This window comes from Cryptomeria japonica, chromosome 4 (genome assembly GCF_030272615.1).
Source record: "Cryptomeria japonica chromosome 4, Sugi_1.0, whole genome shotgun sequence".
Lineage (NCBI taxonomy): Eukaryota > Viridiplantae > Streptophyta > Pinopsida > Cupressales > Cupressaceae > Cryptomeria > Cryptomeria japonica.
The window spans coordinates 658,564,958-658,592,878 of record NC_081408.1 but is presented as its reverse complement, the minus strand read 5'-3'; the positions used below and the strand labels follow the sequence as shown (position 1 = coordinate 658,592,878).

At 39.4% G+C, this 27,921-nt stretch overlaps 1 protein-coding gene across 14 annotated transcripts in view; it reads left to right on the top strand.

Moving 5' to 3' along the window:
* The window catches only part of LOC131061795 (LRR receptor kinase SERK2), a 161,299-nt gene that overhangs the window by 4,951 nt on the left and 128,427 nt on the right, over positions 1–27,921 (top strand). For 2 of the 14 annotated variants that reach the window (XM_057995629.2, XM_059220023.1), the window contains exons 2-5: positions 4,314–4,330; positions 4,523–4,618; positions 20,751–20,889; positions 21,102–21,173. In XM_057995629.2, the coding sequence (XP_057851612.1) occupies positions 4,528–4,618; positions 20,751–20,889; positions 21,102–21,173 (302 nt within the window). In that variant the 5' untranslated portion in view covers positions 4,314–4,330; positions 4,523–4,527. Of the gene's footprint in view, positions 1–4,313; positions 4,387–4,522; positions 4,619–5,622; positions 5,670–20,750; positions 20,890–21,101; positions 21,174–27,921 lie in introns of those variants that run through there. The other 12 variants (XM_057995636.2, XM_057995637.1, XM_057995635.2 and 9 more) reach the window with 10 other exon arrangements.

Genomic DNA, 27,921 nt, shown 5'->3' with positions numbered 1-27,921 from the left:
TTGGACTCAAATGTTTGAGTTTGTATAACATTACTTTGAAGTCTGAGCTGTAGAAAATAGTTGGACTTTGAAGTTCAAACTATTGTAGATTTGTCTCTACTTCCTAAACTCCAAAATGCAATTAAAGTGAGTGGGTAAGTAGTTGGGGTGTAGATTGGCATGAGAACTCCAAATATCCACTAGGCTTCGTTATGTGTTATCATCATGGTGCCCTTGACCCATCTTTTTGTAAGTCTTCCACTTGCGTCACTATGATTAGCGCATTGGTCTGCTTGCTAGGTGTATGTTGTGTTGTCATGACAACACAACACCTTGTGCATGTGGGACTGCAAAATGGCATGCTTAGTTTTGCATTTGTGATGCGTTCAAGGATGGAGGGTCTGGAATGGACTGTCCAGCCTTGCAGCCTTCATGATCCGGAACACAATCATATCATAAAATAACAAGAACTTGCAAAGAAGAATCTGCACAACATAGCCACAAGACACAAGAATTACCCTGGGAAAATCCTCAAAGGGAGAAACCCAGCCTCAAGATGAACTTCCTTATATTAGATCACAAAAATCATTACATTTGTCACAAGGGCTTCATACAAGCTAGGTCGTAGCCCAAGGTTACAGTAATCTCAAGTAAACACTATGGTATCTCCGTAGACAGACCCATGTCTCCAACCTTCACTTTCTCAGTTTGTCTCTACTCTCATCTCCAATACCTCAATCCTCTTTCCTAGCTTCTGGTTCCGCTTTCTCACTTTTGGTTCCTTACCCTACTGTTTGCCCCCGTGGAACAATCACAAATCGTGCTTTTATACCATCTACAATTCTTCAAGACAATTTGAGTCGGCCAAAGGTCAACCCTAAACTTTAGGTCCAATGTGACATATAGTCGGCTTGCTTCTCCTTCATTTGTAATAGCATGGTAATTGAATAACGTCATGCACTTCATACCATGACCTCTATTGGTCCCACACTACCTTCCCTTGACTCCTCTTGTTGCTGCATGTTTTCCTTCTTTGGTGCATCATTCTAGAATAGCGTACCAATTGGCCAACTTGCCCAGTGAACACTCTGCCAATGGTAGTTTTCTTTCTACTGAAATTCAATTCCGGAAACTCTGGGAACTAACACAACATGTGTAGACATACTCTCCTTTCAAACCATAGGCCATAACACCCAAGTGCGGAAGAATGTAGAACTCTACAATGGCTCCCTCATCTTGTAACTAATGCAATTTCCACTCTATCATCCCCAAATATCTTTGCGATAGCTCAAATCTTTGGAAACTCAAATCTAACACTCCTTACCACCTCTGCCTACCATCCAAACTACAAGGCCAGATAATGAACTATGCTGAAATGTGGTATTCTTCAATGGCTCCCTCTCTACGGCACAACATTCAATAACAAAAAATTCAAATCTTTTGGATCCTCCCGAATGCTCCATCAATTTGTATCGCAAAGAAATTGTTTGTCTGGTTTTTGTCCATTAATGTCTTTGGTGAAAGCTTGAGGAATTCCGCCTTGTATCTTTTTTTTTGTAGTAAACCCCCTGAATTTTTTTTTTTTTTTTAGCAAGATTACACACACAACCACACCCGTTAGGGTTAGAAGAAGAAATCCAAAAACCAACAAGAAGGAACCCTACACCTTCTGATCACCGAGAGCCCACCCAAACTGGGAGGGTGAGAGCATACGGTAGTAGGGGATCGTTAGTAATTAATTGCTGAAGTACTGAATACAATAATGTGCGGCAAGCCAGCCCCTTCTGCTTATCCAGCGGGTAAACAAAGAAACTTGGCGGTAAACCAGCCAAGAGAACAACACTCCAAAACACGAATCACTCTACTGCAATATTTCAGCGGGAGGATTGAACACACAAAAAGCTCAACTCGACCGCTTATGCAGCGGGAAGACCATTACAAACATAACAACACTCAACCACTTACTCAGTGGGAGGACAAAACTACATAAACTGAATTACAGAGCAAGAAGGCGGCTAAGCCAGCCTCTTCCACTTATGCAGTGGGCAAGCAACACTCCAGAAATGGTTGGTAGTACTACTACTTAACCTTACAAGATAGAAAGAGATAGAAAGAGAAGATTAGAGATGATGTCCAATACAAATTACAGCAATAAACAACTATCAAATTAACTCAAGTAAAGCAACTACTGCTGAACCAAAAATCTGAAGTCAAAACACGCATGACCTAGTCTCAACCGGCAACACCAAAATGATCATAACTCACTCAAACGAAGTCGGAAACACACCTAATCAAATGCAAATGGAAGATATAACTTGTACGATGATACAAGAACACAAAACCTGCAATCCAGTCACCTCAAAACAGCAGCACGGATCCCAATGCACCTCTGTAATGGTACGGCCCAGCTAGCTGGTACGATTTGCAATATAAAATCCAACTCTCCAAACCAGCAGCTATAAAATTGTAAACTATATCGCCTTTGTGCCATGATTTGATAGAGCCAATAGCTAGAATGAATGGATCACTTGGCCAAGAGGTATGAACGGAATATGGTTCCAGCAACTCCGCGACCAGCAGCAAGAAAATACTCCAAACCCACACAAAAACACTCCACTCTCTGCAAAACACTCTCTAACAGCTCTGAGGATACAAGAACACAGCTAGGTACTATCTCACAAGTACGAAACTGCTACTTAGCTAGGAAGCCACGCTTTGAAGCTCAGATTCCAGTCACCAAACCGGCAGCATAACGGTATAAAATTCTCAAGATGATCCAAAGGAGAGCCCAAGGCTCTTATTTATAACACTTTCCCTCTCCAAATTCAAATTCAACTTCACCCAAATTCCCCCCAAAAATCAAATTACATTTCACTCCATCACGCCCTCATGTGTTTGGCGTCCCCTTCCTAGGCAAGAAGTTCGATATTTTCCTTGGTGAAGAACTTGCAACATAAAATGAAATTAGCACATGAAATATGCCTCCTTTTAAATGCCACTGATTTAGGAAAATAACAATATTGATGTCAGATAAATATTTTTCCTTAAGTCACCCACAATACAATTAATCAGTAATAAAAATAATTAAATATTAAACCTTAGGATAAGGAAATAATATTTAATTAAATAACTTATAACTCCAATACTGATCATCATCAAAATCAAGGATGAAGCTATGCGATGAAGACCACTGAACTGCGCTGGATCAGGGCCCTGTCCAAGACTGCCAAAAATAGAAATGCTCAATACTGCCACTTACTAAAAATAGTAAGTCATGAAATGCTGCTCCGGAAAGCATGATCTTTGCACCCAGAGAAAGAGCTTGGAAAGCTCAGTAGAATTGCACCATCCAAACAACCAAACCCTAACTTACTAAAACTAGTAAGTTCACACTTCACCGTTGAGTCAATTGCATGTTATGCCACCTTGGAGTTCATGGAAAACCTAGAAGGAAACCATAGACAGAACTGAAGAATTCCCTCCTGATAAACCCTAAAAAGCTCGTGCAAAACTCCACAAAAGTTGGAAACCCTAATTCTCCTTTCCAAATAGCCTACAGGACTCCAGAATAGGCCAATGGACCACTGAATGCACATCACTGAGAAGGGCACATTACATTTTTGTATCTTTATTCTATTGCAATTGCTATTGCTATTGTGTGTTGCATCTTTAATCTTTGATTGTCATGCACAATTTTGTTATTGTGACTTGTTCTTTTTATCAAGGTCTTGGGTGATTGCATAGGCATCCATGCAAATCTTACACACTCTAAGTAAAGATGTAGAAGTTCTTTAGAAAAATCCTAACTCAAATACTTGGGATTGCCCATTAACAAGTAGAGAGTACATACAAATATTCATAAGTCAATCCCTTTTTAGTACCTAAAGCAACACATGTGGATCCAACGTGTCCTTGGCTTTGTTTAGCTGGTGCACACCCACATCCTTGTCAAATCAATGAATTTTTGCAGCTATCTTTTTGTTTTTGAATTTGGGCATATAAAGATGTCTTCTTAATTACAAAATGGTATCTTTTGTCCAATATCCAAGAATTGGCTCACTAACATTAAAAGTGATGTGGTACTAAAAAGGTAGGTTGGGACCATAGTAGAAATCTTTAAAAAATTGTGATTTATTCTGATTAATCACGTTGGTCTTGCTGCTATTTTTCCCCCAAAAATTCTAATTTTTTCAATCAACTAATCAACCTAGTTTTTTCATAAATGAAATGTAATTTACTTGTGATTAATTCTAATTTAATTGTAACTAGTGAATGGTTTTTGTTGTGATGTATGCATTCTCATTTATAATGGCTTGTGAATGATTCTGTATCAGGTCTTGCTGTTTTGAAGGTGAGCTGAAGCTTTGCTTGGATGATGTTCTTGATAATTGTGGGTGCACATAAAAAGTATATGGCTGAATTTGATTATATTGCTTAGGGGGTCCAGTGATTCCAATCTAGTGTTTCTAAAATTCTAAGAACTTGAAAGGCAACTATGATGGTTAGATTTTAATTCTGTGATTTCAATTTTCCTTTTTTGCAGAGAGGATGCTTAGAAGCAGACATAGAAAAATGTGCTTGCTTGTAGTGCTTGTACTTTTGTCAATGGCATGGTCTACTATTGCAATAAATTTTGAGGGTATTAATTTTTCCTTGTTGAACTTCTAATTATGATAAGGTGAATCAAATGAAGTAATAAAAGTATGGAGAATACCATAAATATCATTGTAACTTGAGATTTGGAAGTTTAACTAAGCATTCAGACTTGTGTTTTCTTCAACACAAATTCATAATTTTATCTTTGAGGACACATATGAGATGATTATAAATTAATAAGCCACCCTGCTGGTGATTTGAGTTGTATTTCAGTTGCTTTATTGTCATTCCAAGGCAACATGTAGTTGTTGATTAGTAGTTTCCAAGTTTCCACAACTCTTCCCACCTAAGGTGTCATTGAACGATGATGACTTCTACCCAAATTTCATCATACCATATAAAGTTGATGAAAATGCATTAAAACTTTCATCTTATTTGCCATTTTGCAAATATACTATTGCATGATTTGTTTGTTATTCATTGCTCACTATCGAATGTGTGCAAGCTTTGCCTTGCTGCTCTCCCTGTTCCTAATTATTTGTTTGCCCTCTTATTTGTACTTGTTATTGATTTTAGAATCCCTTATTCCTTCATGGACATTTTAAATGCTATAATTTTATTCTTACCCAGGCTATCACATAACCTATGCTCATAAGAAAGTGTACCAAACAGATATAATGTAATGTTCACCCCTGATTTTTCTTTATGAATCTATTTATTTTTTGAATCTTGTTTGCTAATTTATAAGTGGTAGTTTGTAATGAAAGATGGATTTCTTACTGTTGAAATAGGTTTCAGACTTCATTTATGTTTCTTATTTTCAAAAGACATTTGCAAGATACAATGCATTGCTATTGATAAAGCAATGTGCATAGAGCTACGAAAGATATCATTGCTCAATCATATCCACAATACATAATACTAAATGAATTGATTTTCAGTCATGACAGACCTGTGACATGCTGGTTACTAACGATGACAATCCATTCAATTCTGAAATCAACTTTTCTTGCTTTTTTGCATGATCCAACAAGGAAAGCGGTCAGATTATTGGCCTCCCAACTACATCGAACACTCCAACATTGTGTGGACTGGTAAATTTGCACTCCAAAGACAATGATAATTCATCAAATGACTGAAATACTTGCTCTGAAAAGTCTGCAACAGCAAACTGGGCACTGAAATCACAAGGTCGACTTGCTAAGAGATTTCATAGCATTCTTAGCACCCTTTCAATGACTCATTTAAGGTCTGCTACCAATTGGTAAGAGTCTGTAATATCAACAGCAGTTCCTCCGAGACTTTCATTAGACTGTCACTTCACACAGATCTGAAAACTCCATAAAATCACTTCCATAAGATATCAAACTGCCCCATAAATAGCTGCAACACTGAAACCACTAGTATAGGCTTGCAATTAAAGGGTTAAGAGCTTACCTGCATCACTTTTAACTCCTTCAAACACGGTAAAGGCACTTCCAAAACACTCAGATCAGAAATTATTGTAGACGGCAATTATGCCATAGTTAGATGAATAATATTTATTATGCTTTGATTAATAAATGGCAATGTAATGGGTTTAGTTCCCGTAGGGGTGGTTGGTAGTTGCTGGTGGTTGGCCCTCTTAACCAACCACTGAATGGTATATATGTCTGGCATTGTATGGGGAACGGGATTATGTTATTGTGGCACTCATTACATGTTGCAATAAAGATCTATCATTCTGCCATCTATTGTTGTGCATTCTATATGTGTTGCTGTTTATGTTTCTCTCATTGTTCTATTTACTTTCTGTAATAAAGCACATACCCCGTAGGGAGTAAACATTTTGGCGCTGTTGCTGATACGAACTCGGAGATCAATATGGCGGTAGGCGGTAGGCATGCATAATGGGTCGACCATTCCAACAATAATTACTTGTAATTGAAAGTGATACCCAAAAAGAAGTGACACAAGAGGAAGTATGGGAAGATCAATTGAGGGAAGACTTGGTAGATCTGTGGGAGGTTTCGGTCACTCAGTACGAGTAGAGGGAAGCTCGGGAGTGAGTGGTCCCTGAAGGCACGATGCGTGGCGAATTCACAGTGAACACTGCCGTCTTCGATCTTCTCAGAAGTCTTCCAAGGTTGCTGGTATGAAATCTGATTGAACTGCAAGAATGACGGGAGGAAAGCAACCGTGAATGATGTTGGCAACAGATATTGCAAAGATACGAAGACCATGTTCATGGTAGAGGATAGGTTGTACTCATACAATAGAATGCCATTCGGCCTGTGTAATGCCCCAGCCGCCTTCCAACGGATCATATTGCATATTTTTGATAGAATGTCGGTGGGGAATTTTAAGGCCTTCTTGGAGGACTGGTCCATCTACAGCTCTCAAGGAACCCACCTCACGACACTCAAAGAATGTATGGAGAGGTGCTGAAGGGTATGGTTGGCCCTGAATCCGAAAAAATGTTGATTTATGGTACCCCAAGGAAAGCTACCTGGCCACATTGTGTAAAAGGGCTGAATATAGATCCCGAAAAAGTAGGGGTCATCATTACAATGGAGAGTCCTGAGGATGTGACTGGAGTGAAATCCTTCCTTGGACACGTGGGCTACTACCGGAGATTCATTAAGAACTTTGCATAGATCTCTTATCCTCTCGACAATCTGACATGGAAGGGAGAGCTGTTCGTGTAGCGAGCTGAACAAGAAAAGGCCTTTAGAGAACTCAAGTCCTAGTTGGTATGCGCACCGATCCTCGCGCACCTCGACTTGGACAAAGAGTTCCACGTAAATGTGGATGCTTCCAATTATAAGGGTTAGACCCCCCAATCTTCTTCACTAGCCGACTACCCTCCAAGGCAGAGCGAAACTACAGTACGACTGAGAGGGAGGCACTTGGCATGTTGTACATCGTACAAGAGTTCCGACATTACTAGATGGTGACACCCTTCATATTCTATGTGGACCACTAGGCATTTATGTACTTAGTGAATAAACCAATTATCCAAGGAAGGGTGAGTAGGTGGTTGCTTCTGTTGCAAGAGTTCACCTTCACCATCATAGTATGGCTTGCAGAGAGTCATGTGATTACAGATCAATTGTCAAGGATTAGGTTCGGAGAGCCCCTAGAGGGGGTGAATGAAGATTTTCCTGATGCTCACCTATTCCAGATTGCAACATTACTACCATGGTATGAGAGCATAGTCTACCTCTACATTTCTAAGAGCTATGCTGCCAAGTGAATGACGAAAGCTGGCTCTGAAGAGTAAGACATTCTAGCCCATCAACGGACTTTTGTACAAGATGGGGCCGGGTCAAGTCCTATGGTGGTGTGTAATGCAAGAAGAGATGCAAGGAGTGATGAGGGAAGCACATGAAGGATTGGCTGGAGGACATATGGGACCTGATGCCATGGCATAGAAAGTACTCCTAGCTGAACTATGGAGGTCAACCCTACATATTGACACTCGTGAATGTGACACATGCCAGAGGGCAGGTAAACCATTGAAGAGAGATTTTATGCCCCTGTTTCCTTCACAGTCACATGAGTTGTTTGAGAGGTGGGGTCTCAACTTTGTTGGTCCCTTGAAGGTTAGTAGCATGGATAGGTGTAGGTACATTGTAGTGGTAACTGAATACCTCATGAAATGGGCCGAGGCGAGAGCACTCCTAGATAATACTACCATTAGTATGACAAGATTTCTATACGAGTAGATTGTGATACGATTTGGCATTCCTATTCAGATCACCAATGATCGTGGGGTGCACTTTGTGAATCACGTCATTAGGGCCATGTTGACGTGTATTTTATACACAATCATACACAGAATAAAATACCAATAGGTATCTTATCCTCTCTTGAGAAAATAGTCTCTAACTGCTGAAGATCTGCAAAAAGGATCAGTTAGATAGACTCCAAGGTTCTTTTAGTGGGGTCTCCACGTGTGGACAAGCTTTTTAGTGGTATGATGTGATTTGCTATTTCCTCCAAGGCGTCTTACGGATTCCAAAAGCTCGAAGATTCTTACTAAACTAAAAGGGAACTTTCAAAAAAAGCAAAAGATAGGGTTTAAGGAAGTCTAATCTAGCCTAACCCTATGAATGACTTAGCATGAATGAGATTTGGCAAGACTCAACCAACTTCAATTTTGCCATAAGATAACAACTCAATTGAAATTAGTGCGATCTTCTAAGGTAATAATGATGTTCAATGCATCAACGACCAAGGACACTACTACGAAGGTACATATCCAAGACACGAAAATGCTTGAAGGTTAAGGACTCAAAATGTTCTCCAGTCGACCACGCAAGGCATTCCTACAATCAGCAAGAAGCTAGTGGTTTGGATTGCGAATCCTACCAAATATCAAATCTCACACTTAGTCTTTCAAATTAACAAACTACTTTGATTGAGTGTGATTCAAGTACATCCAACAACCATGAAGATAACTCAAGAAATTTGCAACAAAACACCATAACTTCAATATTTTATTGATTTCCAAGTCATCATATACAACAATTGCTTGAATTTCTCTCTTCAAGACTCAATCTTGCTACAAAATGAAATTACTTCTAATTCTAATCTCTCTATTTCACTCTTATCTGACTATTCGACTATTAACTATTCACACTATTACCAAATGAAATGAAAAATGGGGGCATAAATAGCATCCCCAGTTACAATGAAAGGTCCAGATTGAAAGTAAATCAACGGACAAGATCATGACACCTAAACCCTAATTAGGGTTTGTTACAAATGACCTCCTTTTTACTGAACAATATTAAATACATAGCCAAATATTAAATTCGGCACAAAAATCTAGGAGGTATCAACCAATGAGAAATAAGATGTCATGTCATCTGTAACAACCTTTCATCTAGAATCTTATTCCCTTTCCAATTCTCTTTCTTAGCATATGCAATGAATTTTGTCACGATTCCTTCGATTTCTGTGATTGGAATCTCGGGAAGATTCTTGATACTCTCTTCTAAGTGGATGACCTGATCGAATGCATCTAGAAGAGCTGCGTCCCAAGTAGGTTCAAGTTCCTTCGTTCTATCAATCAGAAGCATGGTGGCATACATCTGATCATACTGCTCATCTGTAACATCTGCGTCCTTGCGAAAGATGATCTTGATTCTATCCTCAAATTCCTGGATATCCACATCTGTCTCGACCTCGATCCTTCTGCCAAGAATGGTACGAAGTACCTCAAATACTCTGTCCTGGATCTGATTGATCACCTCCTCAACTTGACCACATCTAACACTGATGTCCTCGAAGAGAACACTCTTTATATGAAGTAAGGTTGACCACTGAAACAAACTGTGAGAATCACCTTCTAAGATCCTCTCCTGCGCTAAAATTCTTCTGGATGTGTGTCTTATTACTTTCAAGACAGGGATGACAACGTCCTTGGTATGGGCAAATGCAGCTACTGTTGCCATCAATCTGTGGATTATCTCAAGAACTTGGATAGCCTGATGAATGATCTTCGACATCCTTGTAACAAATTCTATAGCCACTGTATGAGATCTATCCATCCAACTACATGTACGCTGGACCAGGTTCCTGAATCTTTCTGCTTCATTGATCGATTGAAGGGGCAATGCCTGCACTGGTGATCTAACTGGATCCTGACGTCCCAAAGGTTCATTGATGTGACTGAAATATGTCCTCCATGCACCGACCTCTCTCTCCAGCTTTCTATTCTTTTCTACTTCTTCTCTAAACTTGTCCTTCAATGCCTCAAATGTGTCGGTGGCATCATCTAAAGTCTGCTCTGCTGTGGATGGTCCTAACTCAAAAGTCTGTATATCATAATCCTCTGCTAGGATCTCACCCTCATATTTATCTGCTGCCGGTGTAGCTATCTGCAGTTTTCTAGATCCAGTCTCATCTCGAATCATCTTGGACATCTTTGTAGCCTTCTTCTTCTCTGTTGTCATATGTGAACGCCCAACAAGGCTCTCTAAATCAATTGCACTGTCCTCGTCCTCAATTACGATCACCTTAGTCAATCTTTCCTTCAACCAATCTGGGATATTCGATCTTGTCTCTTGAACTTGAATTTCTTTATGTACTATTTCTTCTTGTCTGGGAGGAGATGTTACTTCATTATCTTCTTCTAACTCATAATCTTGGAGAGATCCATCTGATGAAACATGCTGTGCCTGTCCTTCCTCCTGTCTGTCATTCTGTACCATCGACTCCATGGACTCTTCTACTCGAATTGTACTATTCTCTGGTCTAGAAGAAGTACCTGGTACTTGATCTTTGTTGGCCCCTTGCTTTTTCTTGGAAGGCTCTTTCTTTTCTGATCTTTCCTTTCTCTTCGAACCTCTCGAATGGAGATTGCCCTCACTGGCACATCGAAGGTTACCTTCACCTGAATTCCTAGGATTAGGATTGCCTTCACTAACACTTGCTCCACCTTCGGCTGGTTTTTCTTCCAAAGTAAAAGACATAGCTATGCCTTGTTCTCTCAACTTCTGATGCTGAACGTCTACCCATCTGCGAGTACAAGACAAGACTGGTGCCATCAAATCATCTAAATCCACGACCTCGGGCTCATTCCAATGCAAACTTATTGTTTTGCTTTCTCTATCATATGAAGACTGGATGTGCCTGCCATTGTCCTGAGCTTGGTCGGCCACTCTGTAAATCCTGCATTTCCTGATGAAATCCAAAGGCAATCTAGAATGTATCTTACGTTTCACTTCAAGATCATCTAGGAGATTCATCATAAAATCTTCAATTTGGTGCTCATGTTTAAATCTTCTACCGACTGTCTCCTCTAAATGTCCATGTGGATCAAAACTATTTCCCCAAGCAAAAGATGAAAAAGAATACAAGGCTAACTCCTTCTCTGCGTCATCCATGGCTAAGACATTAGGACATACCTCAACTGAATTACCCAAAATAATAGGTACCTGAACTCCATTCTGATGTCTGTGTCTGAATGCCTTCACATATGCTGCCAATTGCCTTGTTACTTCAAGTAACACAATTCTGTCTGTCGGATACCTCGGCAACATGTATGGAGGTAAAGGACATCCATGCACTCTAATGTAAGTGAACTTGGGAAACTGAATGAACCAAGCACCGTACCTCTTGATGAACTCCTGGGCATCCTGAGATAATCTGTTGTGAATCCCTCCTTGCAACGTCCTTGTGATGTTCATCGTGAAAGTATCATTGACTAACTTGTAGTTTTTCCCTGGCGGATGATGCAAGTAGGTATAGGATTCACAAGCTCTGACCTCGTCGGGTCCTCTTCCAATCACTCCTCTGTGGGGTAGTCCTGCGTACTCAACACTCCTGATTAAGGCATAGATGACGTATGAACTCATGTGGAAGGACTTAGTAGCCCTGAGTCTTCTCAACTGTACGTCTAAACAATGGCTAATTATCCTAGCCCAATGTATTGTACCCTTTCCTTGAACAATCACCTGGATGAAGTAAAACATCCATTTCTCAAAATAGAAGGCATGAGGTGCTCCTGTAACTCTGTTGAGCATGGTAATCAAATCTCTGTACGCCTCCTGGAAATCAATCCGGTGCGGTGTGTTAGGTACCTTGCTTAGACGGGGACGACTCTTGAGTAGCCAGTTCTTGTTGATTATGCTTAGGCAAGCATCTGGATCATCATCGTACACTGATCTGGCTCCTTCAATGCTCTTGCATATCATGTCCCTGTGCTCTGGAAGATGGAAGGCTTCACTTATGGCTTCCTCTGAGAGGTACGCCAAAGTGTTTCCTTCATTGGACACAATTGTCCTGGACTGTGGATTGTAGTGACAGGCACACTCGATCATCAACTCGTGGCACTGAATAGCTGGAGGAAAACCGGCCGCCTTGATGATGCCACTCTCTATTATTCTCCGGGCGACAGGTGATGGCTTGCCGATGTAAGGGACCTCTCGGAACTTCTTCGTGCTAAAGCTCCCCAAGTTGGTATCTCCAATGTTGCTCCACTTCGACACGATCTTGGTCTCCACTTCTTCGGTCTTCTGATCTTCTTTCATGAGAGCCGAGCGACTGGTGGATGCTCCCGCCTTCGAGGTCGCCATACCTACACAACACTTCATTATAAGAAATAGATTCCGTAATAAATAACGTAAATAAGAGAGATAAATTTTTTAGGAAACATCATGATAAGTCTCTAGAGTTATCATTTCCTAAAATAAACGATTGAGCTAAGAGAAATTCAAAAATCAAAATTTCAAAATTTGAAATATGACGATGAATGAATAAAGCAATAATAATAAATCGCCATACCTCAATAGAGAGCTAACTCTAGAATGCAAAAACAAAATTCGCCTAGGCAAAATTTGAGGTATAAAATAGTCTTCAATGTGGTCTCCTCAAAATTGACTTTGCCACCTTTGGAGTGAACGTGATCTTCAAGTATCGCCCTAGACGTGGTCCCAAATGATCTTCAAATTTGTCCTTGACAAATCGCTCAAACAAATCCTCCAAGTCTTTAGCAAATTCGCCTTAATGTCTCCTCAAGTTCGCATTAGGTGTGGTCTTCAAATTCGCACCACCCTTGATGTATAAAGCGCCACCCTTGGTTTGAATTCGCACCACCCTTGGAGTGTCTACGCCACCTTCGATAATATTCGCACTATCTTCACTTCTCCTCAATTCGCATGAAAAAAATGATTATGTAAAAATGAAATCTTTCACCCTTCATATATAGCGCGCTCATCCTTTCACCCCTTAGGCCGACTCGCTTAATAAAACCATTTTTTTAAAATGATTTGCAATAAAATAACAAGGCCGACTTGCTTAATTGAGCGCTCCAAATCGATTTTTATTAATTAATTAATTAATTAATAATGCCTTGCGTTTTTTAAATGTGAATTTCGATTTTTAAATAAAGGCAAAAAAATAATTAATAAAAGATAACGCCATATTAAATGCTAAATAAAATGGATATTCAATTTTTAAATTGATTTAGCATTTGAGGAAAATTCGAATTGCTCACTTGGCGCCAAAATTGGAAAAAGGAAGGGACGTACCTCATCGCTCTGGTCCCTTGGAGAGGGACAGGAGCGATCCATGATTTTGGTCTTGATTTTGCATTCCTTACGTCCAACTCCTTCATCTTCGCGTTGAAAATCGATCATCATGATGAGTCCTTCGAATTTGATCATCTTGCATGCGTACTTAAATACCTTTTGAGTGTTCATCGCCCTTGTCCCTTGGAGAGGGACAGGAGCGATCTCCTTGTTTCCACGTCCATCATGCATCTTTGTTCCTCGATCTTTCATTGTTAGCGAATAACATCTATGCTCATTCCTTTTGCGCTTATTCCATTTGTCTTCATTATGTGTTTGGACGTATTAAAGGGACCATCGCCCTTGTCCCTTGGAGAGGGACAGGAGCGATCCACGTTTTCTCCTTGACCTTGGCAACTTTACACTTTGATCTCCTTTGCGATGTCCTTCAAACGTCGTCCTTCACTCTTCCTAACCTCGCTTCGCTTTGATCTTGAAGGAACGTGAGTGTTTTTAATAGTATCGCCTTGGTCCTTGTCCAAAGGACAGGAGCGATGTGAGTCTTTAGCATGACTAGCAACGTTTGGACGTTCAAAACTCTTGCATGTTATCTTCAAACGATGCCATGGACCTTGCATAACCTTGTGACGTCTTGACTTAGCTCGAACTTGAAGCAAAACGAGGAATCCAAAGCAAATCGCCCTGGTCCCTTGGAGAGGGACAGGAGTGATATGGTCCATATGTTCATTTTGGTGATTACTTTACGTTTGAAATCTTCGTGCATCACCCTTCTATCTATCCATGGACCCTCCAAGACGTTGCGAACCCTTGATCTTACGTAAATCTTGCATAAAATGGCCAATATATCCAACATCGCCCTGGTCCCTTCCTGAGGGACAGGAGCGATCTAGGCTATAGGGTGCGAATTTCATCATTGTGACGACCTTTTAATGTTTGTGCTTGCTAAAGATGTCTTGAAGTGTCCCTCGCCACCTTGTCTTGACTTGTATCGACCTTGAACTTGCATAGGAAGTAACATCCCCACTGTATCGCCCTGGTCCCTTGGAGAGGGACAGGAGCGATCCTTCTTTTGTAGCCTTTATCTCACTTTGCCAGGTTCCAAGTTTATATTCAACGGACTCGTCCTTCCTCACTCCATTCGTCCATGCCTTGACATCATCTGTAACTTTGCAAGAAAATCATTTATATCAAAAATCGCTCTGGTCCCCTCCTGAGGGACAGGAGCGAACTAGGCATTTAGCACTGTTATGGACGTCCCAAAAATCTTCAATTTATATTCAACGCATTTATCTCATGTTTTTGCTTGTTTTTGAACGTAAACTTGCCTTGACCTTTGTCTGGATTTTGCATAATGAAGGAAATCGCTCTGGTCCCTTGGAGAGGGACAGGAGCTATAAGGTATTTCGCCCTGGTCCCTTGGAGAGGGACAGGAGCGATTTGGTCAATATAGGTCATTCTCCTTCGTTTCTGCATCTCAAATTATATTCATTTGGCAAAGCATCTTCTTTTGGACGTCCTTAAATCATTAAGTCATCAAAATTTTGCAAGGACAAGGCGAAATTTGAATTGTAGCTCCGGTCCTTCACTGAGGGACAGGAGCGATTTTCCTCCTGGAGGCATTTCTGTGCTCATGAAAATCTTCAATTTATATTCAATGGAAAGATATCGCCGTTCTCCATCACTTCCAACTTGAAATTTGTCTGGACTCTGCAGGGATGATGAGATATTTGAAAATGAGCTCCCGTCCTTCACTGAGGGACAGGAGCGATTTTGCTCCTACAGGCCAAGATAACATGATTTTTCACATTTTAACACTTCACGAGGTGGAAACAAATCAATTCCAATGCCCAGGATCAAAATCAAAAAAAGTCAAAATTTGGTCAAAATATTCAATCAGACAAAAATTCACATTTGACTGTCAACACTTAGACAAATTTAAAGCTCTGCATCAACATTCCAATTGAAAAGTAGACCATTTTGGCGAACTCATTGCATTCAAAATTGGCATCCTAGAAAAGGAAGCTCGAAAGCTCTCAAAAACGACTGGATTTTGGCTTGAAAAGACAAAATTTAAAACCCTAAGGCTTGACCCTAAATCCAGACGACCAACTGACTAACAAAACCCTAAAAACGAAAGCAGAAGCGAGCGAAAGACAAGCAAAAAGAGGGGGTCCCCATTTGCGATGGGGCGATGTGTGAAATGGTCACAACAGGCCATGATGGTGAAATTCAAGATATTTCACAACCTATCTAGCCCGTACTACCCCCATATGAATGGCTAGGCGAAATCTACTAACAAGGTCTTGGTTTCGATCATCTGCAAGTCATGTGGGGTGGAGCAGGAAGACTGGGAGGAGCGTCTTCCGACAATACTATGGGCATATCGTGCCACATATAAGGTGACGACGGGGCATACTCTGTTCCAACCCATGCACGGGCAAGAAGCTGTAGTACCCACTGAGTACACCGTGCTGAGCTTACGCATTGAAATGGAGAATCGATTGGGAGATGCTAAAAGCCTTAGTGAATGTCTGTTGAACCTCACAAGGCTGGATGAATGGAGGATGATGGACCAATGGGTGACAGAGGTTGCTCAACGGAGGCAGAAGTTTTGGCACAACAAGCACCTTTGACGAATGAATTTCCGGCTAGGATAGTTGGTCCTCAAGTATAACGACCGTAACGAACTTCGGCCAGGGAAGTTCAAAGTTTCTTGGTTGAGGCCATATAAAATTTGGGAGGTTGGCAACAATGGTGCAGTCAAGTTATCCACTCTCAACAACAACCCTATCCGCGATCCCGTGAATGGATTCAAAATTAAAAATCTACAGAGAAAGACCTGTGAGCATCAATATGTTGGGCTACGCTACGAGAGGTGATTGGACAGTCGGAAGGAGCAACATGCTTGAAGAGGATCTAGTGATTAAAGGATAGGCATATCAGGCCGATGAGGATTGGCTCAACCCTATAACCTTCTTAGAAGAGAGGTGTTGTAGTACCATGGGTGCATAAGCACCTAGTGAATGCGTACTTCGACACACTAGCCTTATGGGTGAGGCTCAACGGCCATTGGCACCGGAAAGCTCCATATGAAGGAACCCGCCAAGCCTACTTCGCTTATGAAATTGATGAAGCAGCCAAAGCACGACGGAAGGCGGAAGAAGTTATGAAAGAGAAAGAACTAGAGGACAATGCGGAGGAGGAGATTGGCCTCGAGGATTATGGTGCAACTCTTGGTCCATCTTTAAAAATGATTGTAAAAGCTGATGAAATGTTTATTGCAGAAAGAGACGGTCATAATGAGGAATTGGTCAAGTGGTCAATAGCTGAGGGGAAGGAACCTCCACTCGTGCCCGTTGTCAACTCGCTGTGGAGAGTCATTCCTAACCCAACCGAACCTTCGAGGATCGATGGTGAGGAGGTAACATGGTACCAACAGTATGTGGATGGTATAGGAGGATTGGGCCAACACCTCTAATAGACAAAATCTTCGACCTAGAGTATGTTGGAACTTGCTGTGAACAAGAGTGTTATGAAACATCGCCAGGGACATGTTGGTGGAGATTTGCATTGGAAAAAAAGTTTGATTCTAGGAGGACCCTAAAGGGGTGAAATGAAATATGGGGATTGACGGTGATGGTGAGGAGCATAAGAAAAAGCAAAAGAGAGATTGACGAAAGAATGATGGGAAAGCATTTTAGAAGGAAAGTCAGGGGCAAAGAAATTGAAAAAAGTAATTGATATAGTGAAGATAGGAATGCAACCACGTGTGCCAGGGGAAAGAAGACGAGAAAATCCAAAGTTGGTGCAGGAGCACCCAAGGCACCATCAAGCCTCTATGAGGCAAATTATGAGTCTTTTGTGTTTTGAAGGTTGAGAGTTGTAAAAAGGGTCTTTTAAGACCATATGTGATGTAATAAGGTCATTGAGACCATTGGATGTCAGGTTAAGTCCTAGTAGGGTCATATTGTTGATATTGCTCAAGAATTGTCAAAACTGTCAAAATTGTCATTTTGTGGCAAATATGTCTTAATAGGGTCATAAATGGTTGTAGATGATTATTTTGGTCAATTTAGGTCCATTTTGATATGGAAAAGTGATTAGGAGTGAGTTTTGAGTCATATTGGGCTTTTTGAGCAAAAGTTGTCAAGTTGCTCAAAAGTTGCATTAGCAATTTTTACACTTTTGTGTTAAATCATGCTCCCAATGGCTAACTGATTTGAAAAGTGGTTAGAATCAGTTGGGATTATGTCAAAATGCTTTAAATATGCCTCCCCTTGGTCGAGGCATGGTTGTTGGTGCTTTGTATGGTGGAAATTCAATCAATAAACTCTGATTTCTGCATTTTTCTCACGTTTTTCTCCAGAGCAGTCAATTTGTACGGATTTGTACGGATCTCCATGACCTGCACATGACATTTTTGGAAAGAGGGGAGAGTTACCTTTCATTTGGCTTTGGTTTGGGCTCATTTCATTGAGTTTTGAGTGAGATATTGGATTTTTTGTAAAAACAGTCCAGAAACCCTCCTTATCTAGGGCTTGGACACAAAAATTGTAATAACTCCCATGTCCACCATGGGAAAATTATGATTTTTGGTGGAATGTTAGTTTTTTGTATGTACTTTCATATTCCTTTGGTTTCAGGGTAGAATGAGGAGTTGGCAAGGAGTTATTTGATGCCCTAGGCCTGGCATCTCTATGTGACAGGCTTAGGAAAGTGACTTAAGGCTGCAATAAGTGGAACAGCAGAAGAAATTGACCCATTGGATGCCTAAATATGATGGAAAGGGACTTGTAGAGGCTGAATACAAGTGTTGGTCCTCTGAGTTGGATAATGGGGTTGTCATTGGAGTGGAACTTGTGTGGGGAAAGGTTGTTTGTGAAGCCTAAAACTGTCACTGTTTTAGGACAGTCATAGAAGCCCTTTGTAAAACTTTCTAAAAATATTCGTGTCTCTTTGTTTTGGTTGAAACCAACTCTATTTGGTGTTCTTGGAGGGTTCTCAGTTGGTTAAAACCCTGGTTGTTTGCAAAACTCCATTGGGAAGGCTTCTAGACCTAGTCACCTGGGTAGGTGCAAGACACCATTTTCTTGTCTCTCAAGCATTGTCAAGTCAAGGTAAGTTGTTTTTGAGGTGTTATAAGTGTCTTAAACATGCCCAAGTCATTAGTTCCAAAAGATGGTTATTTCAGTTGGGAGGCCTTGGAGGCATTCAAATAGGCCATTCCCACGTTGATTTGGAGGTTGGATGGGTGTGTGTGTAAACAACTGTAAAAAATCAATCAAAGTTTCATTGTTCCCTGCACTTTTTCTGAGTTTTCCATACATATCAGTCTAATTTTGGATATCTTTCAATATCAAATTCGATTCATTTGTACTGAGGGATCATTATACATTGTCTAGGAATGAATTTACTCTAGTTTCCCTTTTGTGGCATCTGATTTCATTGTGTTTTGAGAAAGATACAAGGATTTTGGTGAAATCAGTCCAAACCCTTACCTAGGGTAAACCGAGACTGCTTAAAATGCTTTTGTTTTGCTTCCATGTCAAATAAACCACTCCAAATGGGTGGAAATGCTTTGTATATATGTGCTTTCTATCTTCTATGTTTTGCAGGGTACCATGAAGCATTTGGCATGTGCAATCATGAAGGAAAAGGACTGAAATTCACTGTCTCAGTCTGAGAACACAGTGTGTGCATGAGTTTGCATGAGTGTGAAGGACCCCTTGACAAGATCCAAGTGTGTAATGAACAAGGAAGGCAATTAATCCATGGGAGTTTATGACTGTCTTAAACCTTTGAGTTGGTTGTCACAGTTTGACAGTGTGTTGAAAATCACTGCATTTACATATTTAGAAGTGGATTTGGTGTTGGTTTGAGTGTCAAGGGTGTGGTAGGGTGGATCCCCATCCTCATAGTTTGTATTTGAAGGGTGGTAAGAAAAGAATAGTCCATTCAAATATCATTGTCCCTGTCTACTACATGACTGTCCCAAAGCATGTTTGACTGTCCTAATAAGCAATGTGTTGACTGTGAATGAAGGGTAACCATGTTGGGTAGGTTGGGTGGGTATAGAGTCAAGAGTAGGAGTGTTGTGAAGTCCTTGAAGGGAATTCCTAGAGTATATATGGTTGGACTTAGAACTGCTCTTCAAATTAGAAGAGGAAGCTCTTTGTAAAATAACAACTAAAACAAAAATGGAGAATATGTAACTGCAATTTATGGTTTTTGCAATGGATTTTGGGGTGGTTCGCATTCATGCTAAACAAAATGTAAATGTTTATTTTTTTGGTTTTTCCTAGGATAAAAGGCTGAGACACTCTTTCAACACTAGGCAAAATATTTTATGCATTTTGACTCAAAACAAATGCTACAACTACACACTACATCATTCAATTAAGAACAAAGATTGAGCAATGTAAGTACACACATAATTGAATAGGCTAAAACTTAAACATGAATGCAATACTAAGTTTGGAAATTTTCTGAAGCAATTGAACCCTTAGCACACATAACAAGACATTTCAATAAATTTTTATAAACAAGATATGCATAATAAATGTCACTGAGTGAATTTTAAATTTTGGACTAACAGTTACATTGAATAGCAATTCTAGAAATATGCAGGCACTTGAATTACTATTGATAAAATTAAATGCAACAAGGCACTTATCTATATTGTTTACAAAGTTATTGCATGAAAATAAATAAAAAGCTAATTTCTACTTCTAAGAATAATTGATTGTATGAAATGTAGTTTTAATTACAAAATCTTATCCTCTAATACTAAAACGCAAACTATGCAACCTTCAATTAAACTATAGATTGAATTTATTATAAACTATGATTTCATGCTCACATCTCTCGTATGACAAGAGATCCAAAAATCAATGATCTAAAATTTGCTGACCTTATGCTATGTGAATGGTAAATATCATAGATGAATGGTAAATTTACTTTAAATTGAAGAGGAGTTTAATCGAAATTATAATTATATGTTTTATAACTCTAGATTATTGATAAATTTTCAGGCTCTCTCATCTAGAAAATTTATAAGGTTTAAGTTAGTTTGGATCTAGGAAGTGTTTTCTTGCTTTATATTTATTAGACTATGATAACTAATTCTGTTTTACTCATGATTTATCTGTGAACCAGTTAATGTGCTAAAAATATTTAAGGAGTCATTGGATGATCCCAAAAACTCGCTCAATGATTGGGATTTTGAATTAACGAGTCCTTGTGGCATTTGGTCATATATCAGATGTGACAATGTTAATGGGCATGTTGTTTCTATGTGAGTTCTTGTTTAATGCTTGCACTTACTTTGATACATATAAATGTTGTATTATTTTACCATTTGAAGGTGTGAATGATAGCTATGGTTTCCATTATGGACATCTTTCTCTTGCATTGCGTGGACAAATATTAAATAATTTAATCTCATATTGAAGTAGGCAATAGATCACATGAATTTTAAAATACTAAAAAATAGATATGGACATGCAGAACTTTGGTGAAAATGGGACTTTCAGGGACCATCTCACCTTCAATCGGTGATTTGAAGTACTTGACTTATATGTACGTTATTTGTCATTCGAAACAATTTTTTTGGTATTTAGCTTTTGTTTGTCTATCTATCTATGATCTCTATTTCAATTTAGTGACTGTAAATGTTTTATTTTGTCATTTTCAAGACAATGCATAACCAAATAGTGTGTACGACAGAGCCATTCAAATTAAGGGGAAGCTCCTTGAGATCCAATTACTCTTAAAAGTAAAAAAAATTACAAGTATGCACATTTTACATGATTTTATGGGGGATTATTCATAAATTAAAATATCTAATTGACTATGTTTTTCCCTAGATGTTAGTTGCAGACTGTTAACAATCAAGCCCTACAGTGAGATTTTCAAATTAAGGAGGATAAAAAATTCAATTACAAATGGGCACAATTTTTTACTAGCTAAAACAAAGAGTAGATTTGGCCATAAAATAAGATTTAATAGAATAACACCAATGGATGCCAACTATGGGCTAAATTAGGTATCACTATTCTACATCAACAAGAATTGATTAAATGTACGAACATAACTATTATATGAACAAAGCACAAAAAGTTAACAAAGATTGCATAAAAATCAGTTAAGAAATAAGGAGCAAAAGCATCCTTATATAAGATTACTAACACCTTATCCATAGAGGATAAGATTGACAATTCATAGGTTAAGATTCACAACTCATAGGGTAAGATTGAAAATGCATAAAGTGTAATGTGCCCTACTAAGTTTAGGCCTGTTTTAACCATAATTAATCCATCTCAACATACTTATGACTTAAACTACATAGATTAGGAGACAGAACCATCTTAATATGAATCCAGTCATTGATAACATAATCTTCTTCCTGATATTGAATTGATAATTCAATCTGATTTATAATCTCAGATTTACTTGTTCATTCAAATTACTATTTCTATATATATATATATTTTATTTATTTTCAGATAGTATTATATTATATACTTTACTGCAAAGTAGTTCTTATAAAATATTATAGTAATTATAATCATTATATTATTCTCTATAATTATATTATTATTATTATTAAGTTCTGCATAAGAACATTATCGTGTTTCTTATATCAAGCATTCATATTAAGCACATTCCTATGCGTACCACCAAGAACAAGGATGTTACTGCCTGTAACTTAATAACAGTTCTGATCTGATCTGATTCGTGGTGCTCTCTCTAATATTGATCTTGAAGTTTATGCAGCTGGTTCTTGACACTGAGCCAAATGGTCAAATTGGGCGATCCAAATAAGATGTAAATAAAGAGATAAAAGATATGATGATGTTCTGAAGGAGTTTGATCTCCATCTTATATCTTGCATGTTGGGAAAGGTTGCAATCAAAGAGACATGTCTTTTCTTAATTATGTGATCTCCACATAATCAGATTGCCCCTCTTCATAACATAGAAGATCGATTCTCTTAATGCAATCACACCCCTTTAATTAATGATCGGAGTTGGGGAGGGGAGAACGACTAGGGTTCGATTATTTTCCGCTTTACACATTCTAACATAGCATTTTCTTAAATCATCAACAAGAAGACATCAAAATGAAGTTTGCTCAAGATTCTCCCCAAGGACAGGCCCTATAAGAATTTCGCTCTGCACCCTTTGGAAGGGTCAGGAGCGAAATTTGCATTCCTGGCCAATTTAGACCTCATTTCATCATAATCTCACAACTAGCCCTTTGCCTAACTCAAATAGGGTGAAAAATAGGAGTTTCAAAGGATCTCGCCCTGGACCCTCTGGAAGGGTCAGGAGCGAAATTTGCATTTTAGGACAAAATCTTCACAACTTGTGACCATAACTTGTTCAAATGCAAACCTAGAGATGTTTCTAATCTCAATCAACACTAGGTTTGATGCAAAATTAGAACAAAATAGAGTTTTTAAGGATTTCTCTCTGGGCCCTTTGGAAGGGTCAGTAGCGAAATTCTTGACTAAGCTCAAATTCCATCATTCTCCACTCCAAAATGCCTCCCAAGACAAGCACATGCTAGCCTTATCTTCACCAAGGCTTAGGAATTCATACCTTGACCTTCATCATGTGCAAACTAGGTGATTTTGGGAATTTCGCTCTGGACCCTTTGGAAGGGTCAGGAGCGAAATTCAGGTTTTAGACTTGATCCTTCATTTTCTTCATTCCAATTCACCTTACAAAGCAAGAATACCTCACTCCACCTTCAACCATGCTATAGGAATCAAAATTTTGGCTTCACACAAGGAGAAAATAGGTGTTTTGAGGAATTTTTCTCTAGACCCTTTGGAAGGGTCAGGAGCGAAATTCTTTCTTTGCTTGTTCTCTTACTTAGCTCCATTCTTCTCATTTTGTTTCCTCTAGACCCCCTCATTTGAATCCATTTCTCAACCTAGCAACATTTGCTTGATCCTCAAAAGGCTTGAAAAGGAAAATTCGCTCAAAATCCTAGCCAGGGATAGGACCTATCCAAGATTTCGCTCTGGACCCTTTGGAATGGTCAAGAGCGAAATCCTTGTCCTAGCTTAGAATTTGCATTTTTGGTGGTAAAAAATCATTCAAAGGCAATCCTAAGGGCTTCTCTCACCTTGGTCTAGGCCTGGCTTGGCACAAACTTTGGAGGATAGGATGAATTTTAGGGTTTTCGCTCTGGATCCTTTGGAAGGGTCAGGAGCAAAAATATTGGTTTTGCTCAATTCCTTCAAATTCATGGATTACTAGCAACTCAAAGTCATTCCTAGGGACATCTCCAATCTCAATTCATCTTGATCCATACTTGCCTTGGCACAAAATTGGGAGGAAAGAGAGGTTTTGGGGAATTTCGCTCTGGACCCTTTGGAAGGGTCAGGAGTGAATTTCCCTCTCTAGGACAAAATCTCCACCTTTTATTGCTTTCAATCATTCTTCAAGGCAAGAACATGTTTTATACTTTCTTCCAACATACCTTGGACACTAAGAACTTGGTCAAACAAGGAAGAAAATGAGGTCCATGGAGATTTTCGCTTTGGACCCTTTGGAAGGGTCAAAAGCGAAAATCATGTTTTTGGCTTGATTGTTCATTTTTCCAACTCCAATCTTCTTTGGGAGGCAAACATACATCACTCTCCTTGCATCCATGCCAAGGTCCTGACCTTATCTAAGGAGAAAATGAGTGTTTTCAAGAATTTCGCTCTGGACCCTTTGGAAGGGTCAGGAGCGAAATCCATATTCTAAGCTAAAATTCTTCATCTCCTCCATCTTTAATCACTCCCTAAGGCAAAAAAACATGTCCAACACTTCCATACATGCCTTAGAAACTAAGAATTTGGTCTTAACAAGGGAGAAATTGAGGTTTATGAGGATTTTAGCTTAGAATATGGAAATCTTAGGCTTGATTCTCACTTCCTTCATCCCATTCTCCTTCCAACTTGATCAATTCAACTTCCTTCCATCCCAATCAAAGGCAATCCACCATCAAACTAGCTCCAGGCAAGGCTGACCTAGGTATTAAGGTCAAAAAGAAGGTTAAATGGAGGATTTCGCTCTGGACCCTTTGGAAGGGTTAGGAGCGAAATTCTCCTTCCAGGTTGATTTCCACCATTTCATAGCCTTAAACCTCCTCTCCAAGGCAAAAATGGATCAAAGCCTTCTCACCTATGCTTCAAAAATCCAAAACTTGGCCATATCAAAGAGCAAAATAGAGGAAAAGGTGAATTTCGCTCTGGACCCTTTGGAAGGGTCAGGAGCGAAATTCTTGCCTTAGACAAAATCCACACTTTCAAACACCTCAAATCACTTTCTAGGGCTAGAACACATCAATTTGCCCTTACCATGCCCAAGGAACAAGGTTTTCAATGCAAACAAGGAGAAGAAAAGGTGACCTCTAAGAATTTCGCTCTAGACCCTTTGGAAGGGTTGGGAGCGAAATTCATCTAATTAGGTTGATTTGACACCTCTTTCCTACTCAACTCACTTCAAACTTTGATCAAACTCACCCTCCTCTCGCCATATTCAAGTCCACTTGCCATCCACTTGGCTCAAAAATCTTCATTTTCAATGCCTTAGGCCAAAATTGAGGGTCAAATGAGGATTTCGCTCTGGACCCTTTGGAAGGGTTAGGAGCAAAATTCTCATTTTGAGCTAATTTCTTACTTCCTTTCTCCTTTTCATGCCTTGGACACACTTTGTTAGGCTTCCTTCCATCATGACCATGCAAATTGGCTCTTTAAGTTGACACATAGCTCAAGATTTTGTGAAAATAGGGTTTTATATGAATTTTGCTCTGGACCCTTTGGAAGGGTAGGAGCGAAATTCCTATTTGGGCTCAAATCCTGACTTCATTTTCACATTTCTTCACTCCAAATAAGTGTTTTGCCTTCACAAATGCCTGGGAATGAGCTAGTTCATGGCTTTGGGCAATGTAGAGTGTCTTATAGAGGATTTCGCTCTGGACCCTTTGGAAGGTTCAGGAGCGAAATTCCTATTCTAGGCTCAATTCACCTTCAAACTGACTTGACTTTGTCTTAGACTTGATCCTAGATCCATTTCCTTCCATATCCTTGCAAATTTGCTCAACCATACACTGACCTAGATCAATTTAGGTCCTTTGTGAAATTTCGCTCTGGACCCTTTGGAAGGGTCAGGAGCGAAATTTGACATTTTAGCCTCTCCGTTAGGATTCATTTATGGAATATAACATTCAAGTATAAGTGACATTTCCTTATATCTTTCTTCTTTCTTATACTTTAAGTTATATTCCATATATACTGTCAGGATGTTTGAGAGTGGTTTCGGACCTCCAGGAGTTATAATGCAAAATCTAGTTTTTGGAGGATTCTTCAATTTTCCAGACTTAGTCAAATTTCAGGATCAGGATGACATTCCAGACTTAGCCAAATTTCAGGACATTTGAAGATCAGGATGACATTCCATACTTCATCACTCACCAATTTGACTTAACTTAGATCTTCAAAGATGTTATTCACTCACCAAGCCTCATTGACCTCCTCAAACAAGACACAATTAGCAATAAGAGCAAAACTTTGTCCTAAGGAAGACTTTCAAAGAAACCCTAATTTTGGGGCCCTGTGGACTCACCCTGGCTCAAGCAGAGCCTTCTATCTTAGTGATCCCTCTGGCAACACTCAGCATGCAAAGGCTAATAGACAAAACCCTAAAAGACCTAGAAAAACAAACCTCAAAAAGCAAAAAAGTAGGGGTCCCCATTTGCAATGGGGCGATGTGTGAATATGTCACAGCAGGGCCAAATTGAAAAATATTATTAAGTCTAGAGGAGAAATAAAGCAAAATTCAAAATCAAAAAATTAAAGTGGAGTAAAACATTAGAAAAGTGAAAGTAGTTGCTCACTTTCAGCCTACTTATACTTCTCACTTTTGGCCAAATCACCCATTCGATTCTCGACAGCCTCATCTTTTATTCTCGATGGAAAGGGTTCAACATTCTTTAAAGGCACAACATCTCAAGTTGAATATTGTACGACATCCCAAGTTGCACTATCAACTCTGGGTATGACCTACTTTCCACACCGTACAATAGCTTTTGTTCATCACCATATGTCACCCTTAGAAGGTACGAAAGTGAGTTTTGCATTCTACGCCATCATCCTCAGGACCATACAATAGCTATTTAATTAAAAGACACGACATAACATATGACATCATACTCTTTCTGTGTAGTTTCCCTTGCATCCCATATGGCTTGTTCTTCACTCTGTACGACTTTTTCTACATCCCGTATGACTTGCTCTTCATTCCTCATGCCCTTCTCTTCATTCCATACAACAAATTCACAAGGTACAAACATGTGTATGAAGTGTTCATGAATCCTTGGTATGGTATCTGCACCTTAGCATCGTACAGCTTGCACCAACCCTTTTATGACATCACAGGCTCACTTCGGTATGTAATCCACAAACTTTGCATGTTTCCTTGTTACGGTCTGGTCTTTTCCACAGGTATACACAATTGATACAATCTTTTGCACAACAGTTGGCAAGCAGTTATCATAATGGTTTAAGAAGGTATTATAAATTACAAGCATTCTTGAAGGGTTATTATTTGTTGAGGAGAATACAAGTTCTTGTTGTGGCAAACAATAACAAGGGAAAGAAACCCTTCCAACCTACATTGTAGCAGGGAAGGCAAAAGGGGGCGATGATACTATTACAATCGATTCCATCACTTGTGAAAACCTCATTGAGAGTAGGTACCAGAGTTGGTGGTAGAATATAGATGATGGCCAAGTATTGAAGGTTTAGGTGGATAAAGTAGTCCAACTCCCATTCTTTAACTAAAAAGATTTTGAGACATACCTGAAAGTGATGGTGGTGCAATATAATAGGGTGACTTGAGAGTCCACCATCGAGTACAAAGGTTGCCAGGTCATTATCTCTTATAGGTCCTTGGACTTTACAAGAGTATTTGGCGCACACTCTATAGGGATCTCTATGGGGAAACCTACCAAAGTTAACCCTTAACACAAGGAGGTGCTCATTAAACAAGTATGTAGGCAAGAATTAACATAGGAGGAGCTTGATGGCATTCACAGTTCAGAAGGGAATTAAGGACAAGAAATTTTTTCTTGCTATAGCCAAATGGAAATGTGTGCTTGACCTCCTAAAGTGCATATTGATGGGAGCTAGTCAAAAGTTAGATGTTGCGTTTTGGATGATCGACTTCATTATAGGCTTGAGTGTACGCAAAGTATACAATTAGGCGAGAGGGTTATTTGAGAGAATTCACGAGTTCCTAAGCTTAAGGCATGAGGCCTTCTATATGAG